General features: G+C 42.4%; 1 protein-coding gene across 1 annotated transcript in view; it reads right to left on the minus strand.

The window, feature by feature from the left end:
• Positions 1-184, minus strand: part of LOC109853464 (extensin-3-like) — a 3,611-nt gene extending 3,427 nt beyond the window's left edge. The window contains exon 1 of the mRNA XM_020425615.1: positions 179-184. Coding sequence (XP_020281204.1) covers positions 179-184 — 6 coding nt within the window. The remainder of the gene's footprint in view (positions 1-178) is intronic.
• Between the last annotated feature and the right edge of the window lie 8,167 nt (positions 185-8,351).

The following is an 8,351-nucleotide window of genomic DNA, read 5'->3' on the forward strand; positions in this document are numbered from 1 at the left end:
TGTCGCGTCGGGGAATTAAAAAAAAAAAAAAAAAAAACATGTTTTTCGCACAAACATTTGATATTTTACGGCCGGAGAGACATGTCGATCGCTGCGGGTCCATCGACATTCGTGAGAAATGACACACGAACTCTTAATATTAAATCATTTATTAATTATTGTAAATTATTTGACATACCGTCATGGACCATAGTTTTTGATCGGTTGTTAACACATTGTTGACCGGCAATTTTACTGAAAATTTATCTCATGTCACCGGCTATTATTTCGTAATTGGAAGTGGAAGTAAAATAATAAAAATAAACTTTAATAAATTTTATTTAATTTTATTATTTTTTTTTTTTAACGCATCACGAGTTAACTCGTGACCGGTCAACAATGTGTTAAAAGAGTATTATATTAAAGTTTTGATCATAAAAATTAGTCCGAAAACAATTCTGGCATAATAATTAATTATTCCGACATCTATATACCTTCTTTTCGGACTCTTAGTTCTGACGAAACCTTACTGTGATATTTTTTTAACAAACTGATCAAAAACTGGGTCCCCGTGACGGTATATTGCATTTATTTAACAAAATTGTCTGAAAACATTCTTGCAAATACGTCGAGTGCGTGTAATTTAATTCTATGTATAATTCTTGAGCGAACAATGACGTTTCTTAAATTCGTTTGTCATCAGAATGCGCTGAGAAGCATTGTTTCGCAGAAGAGACGATGAAATGCGATTTAAGAAGATCGAGAGCAGCGGGATTGTTTTTTTTTTTGTCTGAAACACGTGCGGACCGAATCAAATCGCAATGTAATTTGCAATTAGCGACGATTGTCATCATCGATACGCGGCGACGAAACAATTCTCACTTTCCTCGTGTGTGTGTGCGCGCGTTCACGAGAGTTCGCACAACGCGAGCGGCGCTTATACACATTACGTAAAACGTGCGAAAAGTTATTTCTGGAGGTGCCACCGGACGCGTTTATATATATATCAATAAAAAAAAAAACCTCTACTTTGTGCTATTGCCACGTGTATCTTTTCTATATCTCGATTATATCTCGCTGATTAACTCTCTCGAGGATCGGCGGCGCCTGACGTTTCGCAGTTAAATGAATTTTATTCATTGCGGCTTACTATCGTAACTCCCGCGCACAGGAATGCGACGAAACCTGACATAACAACTCGGTCGATCGACGCGGCGCGTACCGCATGAATTATTCATTATTTTACTACGAGGACGTAAAGTAGTAAGATGTGTCCGGTTAAAAAAAAAAAAAAAGAAAGAAAAAAAAATCTAAGAAAGAGAAAAAGAAAACCGGCTACTGTTAACCGATCCCATTACGCCGGAGAGAACACTATTACCATTAGCGGACGGCGGGTGATCGCACGTTACCCAATGTTACTTTCTTCCGTGAGCTTTGTTGCCGTGCGATTATCCCGCTGCGGCGTTTAGACGCGAGAGCGAGAGCGCATGCACGTACGTACGTACGTACATACGTATGTACATTACACGTACGTTACATGCAACGAGAGTTCGAAAATTCGAGTTTGCCGCTGCTCGGTGGTGTTTGTCGCTGCATGTGCGTTACGCGATCCGTGTACATGTTGAAAGGATTATATATGTATGACCGGCATTCGTAACGTCGGCATTCGACTCCGTGCCGTGGATGTGTGCCACGTGAGAAGTTTTGATATGCGCGGCGCAACGCCTTGGGAGCATTTCACTCTGATTTCATCCTCCTCGTCGAGCGTTTGACCGACGAGTTATTTATTTGACGTCCGTGATGCGCGCGATCGTCACAAGCGGGAAGCTACACGCGCGCGCGAAGACGTGAGTCGTCGAAAAATAACGCTGGTCGCATCTATGTGGGTCAGTGGTCCTCCAACCGAAGGACATTGCTCTCGATAGATGTCTTTTCTTTTTTAATTGCTCGCCGAGCGATCCAATGCGATCCTCAGCTGGAACAAAAAAAAAAACGACGAGATGTGATAATTGTGAGAGATGAAAAAGAATTTGGAAGGAACACAAGAGAGGACCGAAGTGACTCTCGATGATTCTCAATTTCACTCAAGGCCTCATTTCGGTCCTCTTCTTTTCTTTTAGGTTTTATTTTTTCATCTCTGTGATTTATTTAAGTTGACTCACACACATCCCTCGGATGTTTCTCAGAATAAAAGAATTGAATTTCTTGTACAATCTCACCCGACAACAAACAAATGTCCAAAATAACAAAAACATAAGAGATGAATTCTGCAAGACCACATTCAGTTGCAAGGACGCTCGCGTTTGGTTTTTGTAATTTTTTGTAATATTTATTTTTATTATTTTTTTTATTTATTAATTGTTTTTTTTTTTTTTAATTAAGAGTTTGACTTAAAAAGACAAAGAAGAAGTGTTTGCGCAGTCTTTGGCGAGAGCCCGCCGTGATTCATACTCGCGTCGTTATCGTCGCGATCGCGACGAAGAAGAATAAGAAGAAGAAGAAGAAGAATCTGTGTGATAATATCAGGGCGAAGGTATCAGAGCGAGGCGACTAGTGCGAATTCATTAAATTATATTATTAAATTCGCGTTAAGACGCGAGTGAATGTGTATCTCGCCGCTGCGTAATATTACATACACGCGCGTGTGACGCAGCTCTCTTTCTTCTCACCTGTGTACATGTCACTTATTATTATTATTATTATTAATATTACACATAAACCAGTTTATAATTCGTTCACACATTTTGTCGAGCAATTGCGCGATCAAAGATTGCTACAGAGATCCGAGATTGTGATATTTAACGGAGTCTCTACGTCAACGATTATTATCTTCTTCTTGATTGCGCGAGCGAAGTCGCTCGCAAACAATCAAAACCAATCATCTCGATCGACGTAAATTATCGATATAAATTCCGATTACTCGCAAAGTGATTCCAAATGAGGTTTTTGATATATCGAAGCGATTGCTCACAACTATTTTCCGCGGAAGTTTGACGAGCGCGCGGTAAACGCGCGTTGGGGAAAATTCGCGATCCCCGCGGCCGCGAAAACGGTCGGACAACGTGTACACGGACGCAAATCCGCCGATTGCAATTAATTAATGCGCAATATTATAAAATTTTCTCACGAAAGTTAAACGCGCGTCGTCGAAGACGACGAGTTTCACCGACGCCGAGATATAGAAGAGAGATCGTTGTCTCTCTCTGGTGTCTCTCGGATGTATCGGTCGAGAGTCCTTAATTTCAGAGTGTTCGCATAAGGGTTGGACGCCACATCCGCCTTTGAAAATACTCTCACCCGTATCACATGCTCGGATATAATAGGATCAATGAGAGGCCTACATTTACAGGCCGTTCACTCGTGAGAGACTCCTCTTCTGGGCTTCTTCTCGAACAGTGGCCGCTGTGGCGGGCTTCCAAGTCAGAATTAATATTGTTTCTTACACACGTTGGAAAAAAAAAATTTATGTCGAAGAGAATGTGTGATCGTGCGTCGAATAAAAAAAAGTTAATTTTTTTCACACGGTGCGCGATTTGCCAAACGACACAAAGTGAAGATCCGCACGGGACGAAAATTATTCGTTGAAAAGAATAATATATATTTATTATGTATTTTTATAACAATAATATATTCTATATATGTAATATAGAATATATTATTATATTATAAAAATTATAATATATATATTATTATAATATATATATATATTAATATATATAATATTTATAACGTATGTTTTATTATTTTTATTATTTTTTCAGGGGAAGAACGATTCTTTGTGAATATTTTTTGCAAATTCCGGCTTGTTTAGAGGAAAGAAATCTTCATTTTCGCGTCTGACGTCACAATTCGACAAAGGGGATGTTTTTTCATGTTGCGCGCGTGTTGATTGTGTCCGGACGGAGACGGATTCTTATCTCCCCTGGTTGCCAGAGCGCAACTTCGGCACAAATGTTGAAAAGAAGATTTCGTCTTCTCGACGGTACTTGTATAAATTTTTCTCCGGGAAGGACTCGTGTCGAAATCGAACACACACGCGAAATATGTGAACACCTCTCACGCCCACCCTTAGATTTCTCAGTCTATTCCAAATAGATTCACGAAAAAATTGTCGTATAATCGCGGACTCTCCTTTAAAACTTTCGAAAACATTCAATACCGCTTGAAGAATTTCGCTTGAGAGACTTTCGACGTCTCTCTCAAGGCTGACGGCATCATCGATTCCATATCTATTAATATATCGTCGACATTTAAATAATATCGATTGCGGATGCAAAAACCGCTGTTACATTCCCCGCACACGGTCCGTCGTTTCTCGTAACGTACACGCGATAATAACGGATTGAGATGTTAAAATGCGAGAGAGAAGATTTTCTTCGGAACCCGAGGGGCGAATTCGCGACCGCGTATCCTTGGCCGATATATGCGCGCGTATCAATTTAAAAAAAAATCTGCTCCTATAATCCGCTGGAAAAAAAAAGATGATGACCGTGTAACGATGAGCGTGTTGTCGATAATGTCTGTGAAATCTTATTCTCTTATTTTCTCGGCAATTTCGTTGTTCAACGACGAGGTTTCGTGACTTTTACTCCTTTTGACTCTCCGAAGACGACGATTTGCGCTGACTCGCGATCATTGCCACAGTTTTTCTTATTAGTTTTTTTTTTTTTTAAATTTGATCATTAAAAGGCACGTTGTTGTTGATACGCGCAGAACAATGTCTAAGAATTGACTAGTGAATCTTTTCTGTTTCGCTAACAAAAAATGTTTTGTTGGCGAAGCAACGAATTTAAAAGAGACAATTTTTCTTGCCGCTCGTACGGCGATTAACCTTCCTGCTGTTCCGGCAAAAAAATGTTTTTTTTTCCCGTCACGCGATACCGAGGAAGAGCCTGAGAGAGAGAGAGAGAGGGGAATCGAAACATCATTTACGAAGAATCAATTGTTTGTAGAAAATAATTAAAGAAAAATCATTTTCTGCTACAAACATCCAGTTTGTTATTAGCTCGGCAATCGGCCTTTAAATTCGCCCGTGCTTTTGGGGACTTTGGATGCTATATCCTCCGGATCTCCCCGAGGAGAGAGATGTGCGCCGCTCGTATAATCTCTCTCCTCGTGGTCCGCTATGACCGCCCACTTGCGAAGCCCCGACATGGACGACGGCCGCGCGATGGGTGAAAGTCAAACTAATTACGGCGAAGTACGCCGCGCTGCTGCTGTGCTGTGCTGTGTGCCGCGTGTTGCAAAACTCCATGCGATTCACACCACCACCGCCGAGTGCGAATACACCGCATTAAAACCGGAACACATAACCGCGCTCCTCCTTCTTCGTGTGTGCGCGCAGCTCCCAAGGCGTCTTTTTTCGCCTAATCTTCGCAATCTCGAATGCGATTAATCTCGTTTTTCTCGTTACGTGTTCCGGCGATTTATATATACACACACACAGACACAACGCTGCTTCTTGCGGTATGTGAATAATACCGTTTAAATCTCTCGTGTGTAATTTCTCCGAGAGATAGAATAGAAATGGGCGCTCGAATGGTGGTGCGCGGCTTTGCGGCGACGACGACGACGACGCGAAGCGCATCGCTCCCATCGCTCCGCGGCAACGAGTGTGTATCGAATATACGACGAATTTATCTGATCGTCAAAGAAACGGGACACCTGTCCCGCCGGCCCACCTCTCCCTTCCCCCCTCATCCCTCTCCTTTTCATTTCGTGCCCGATTTACTGGACGAATTTCACCGCACGAATTTCGCCATGTGTTTATACGCGCGTTTTATATACAAACTTGCGAAAGCGTCAGAAAACTCAGCAAACGCAGCCGCGCTGCGCATCGCGAATCAAAGACCTGATCTTAATTCGTTTTAATGTGTATACGGATGGTAGATATATTTTATTGATATCTAGAAGAACACACACATGTTCGCGCAAAAAATTCTCCGTGTAAGTAAAATCTATCGAGAACAAACGCGGTTGCGTCTTACGTAATTTTACGTAAGAAAACAAAAAAAAAAAAAAAAACAAATAAAATTTGTCCAACGATGTCCAACATTGAAAGAGAATTGTCGATTACACCCACTCGACGATTCATTGTTTTTATTCTTCAAACACACATTCGGCCGACAGCCTCGACCGCGAAGAAACTCCGCTACAAGTTCGAATTCCGCTACTACGGTCGAGCATCTCCGTCCCCGGCATTGGATAGAAAAGGTGTCAAACCGCCAAGGTCGTCAAGGAAACTCGTCGAATCGACCTCTCCGCAGGCGACGGAGATCTCCTCTTTCGTCAGTCGCGCGAGAGATTTCACCTTGGGCGACCCTGACGTAATTCCGTCTCTGGCGCCGATCGGTGCTTGCCGATGTCAAACACAACCAACCAACAACCGGTAACACGTCGGATGTTCGTCTCTTTAATCTGACCTGTTTGCGATCGGGGAGATTCTTGTGAAATATAATATTTTCACTTCGACGAGAGAGATATCTCGCGCGCGCGCGCGCGCGCATTTCTCTCTCAGGGAGAAAAACCTTTCTCTCGTCTTTTTACAAGCTTCCGAGTTTGTTTACTTCCTCGTCGTGCGTATTCGAACGTATCCGAAAATTTCCAACGCGCGCGTTTTTACCGCGCGACTCGATCTGACGCACGATTACGCGCGCGCAGAAGTTTCCGCACACACATTATTAGCAAGTGTGTGCCGCTCGTAAGTGCGAACCCGCAAAAAAAAAACGACGCGATCATCGCGCGCGTGATGATGATGACTTTAACGCGCGCGTAATCGGAAACACAAACCGAACAAGCCGAAGTTGAAATATATATGAGGTCTCTCTTCAGGAAAACGTTTTAAACTTAATGGAAATTACATAACTTTTCAATCCGTACTCCGAACTTTGCTACTACGTATATGCCCCGTCTTTCTAACTTAAACGTCAAAAATCTCGGACTTCTGATCCCATCGGAGTTCCAATTTCGCCATCCGAAGACGAACGGCAGTTTCGTTTTTTTTTTTTTTTTGTTTTCTTACATCGCAAGACCGTCATGCAACATTGTTGCAATATTGTGCACACATATTCGTAAAAAATATGCGCTTATTTACTTAATACAAAAAAAAAACACACATCGAGTTTCGCAAGTTTCCAACGTTGCATCCACTTCTCAGTCATGATCGCGTAATATAAATCCGATAAGTAATGTAAATGTAACGTCCTTTTTTTTGTTTGTCTTCGCGAGAGAGAGAGAGAGAGAAAGAGAGAGAGGGAGAGAGAGAGAGAGATTAATATATGAGATACGGCACAATAGAGAGCGGCGATCGCGCAATCTAAGAAGACGAAGATGATAACCCAATTTTCATGAATTTATTTTCGCAAGATTCACCTTTGTGCGTCCCGGAGATTTTTTTTTTTTTTTGTTTAACGCTCTCGGTGTGTTTCACTTTTCTTTTTTTTTTTACACACGCGCCCGAGATACATATTCCGCTTGTGTGTGTGTGTGTGTGTTCGTAAAGTCCGCTAATGATATTCGATAACGCAACGAGAGAGATATATCGCGCAATGACGAACCGATCCGATCCGATCTCCGGAGATCGGGATGACCATCATTTTCTACCTTCGTTTCACATCCGTGTGGCGCGTTGTTAGTTACGTCCGTGTGTGTGACGCGTATATGTGTGTTAGATTACGGACTTATTCCATTCCGTTCTTTCGACACCACGAAAGCGAAAGCAGGCCGGAACCGACGCGGTTCACCGATCTGTGATGGACCGGTGTGGTGCACGCGCGAAGTGCAAAGCGTACACGATACGTGCGCGAAAATACGCGCGTTAATTATTAAACGTGCGGGCGCACACACACACACACACCGTGGGCGTGGGTATAATTAAACAAACTCCTTTAGGCTTTATTACGTTCGGAATTTCTTGAATCGGGAGCGTCGCTATATCGGCGAACAACTCGCGCGTTGTTTGTTACATTATGCGCGTGTGTGACCCTCATTCATCCGCCACTGTGTGTGTGTGCGCCTGAGCTACCGTTCGCAGAAACGGCGCGAGATTGACAATGAGAGAGACCTCTCCGTTTCTTATATAACACAAAAGATACCTTTCTCTGATTACTCTGTAACTATCCCCCGACGAAAATTATACGATGAATGGGTCTTTTCAACAAAACCGGAAGGTCATTATATTCGGGCGTCTTCGAGATTATTTCAAGAAGAAGAGAAACCGCGGCGCGGAAATTATTACAAGATCGAAAAGTCTATTACGTCTTAGTAATCCGTTGTCGCTGATTTGACACGTTTGAGATATTTTGATTTTATTTCAAGCCGCGGGAAAACGCGGAAGAATAAAATTGAAAGATAAATGTCCCAACGATCGGGGG

The sequence above is a fragment of the Pseudomyrmex gracilis genome, unplaced genomic scaffold, assembly GCF_002006095.1.
Source record: "Pseudomyrmex gracilis isolate BER0280 unplaced genomic scaffold, ASM200609v1 scaffold_48, whole genome shotgun sequence".
NCBI lineage: Eukaryota > Metazoa > Arthropoda > Insecta > Hymenoptera > Formicidae > Pseudomyrmex > Pseudomyrmex gracilis.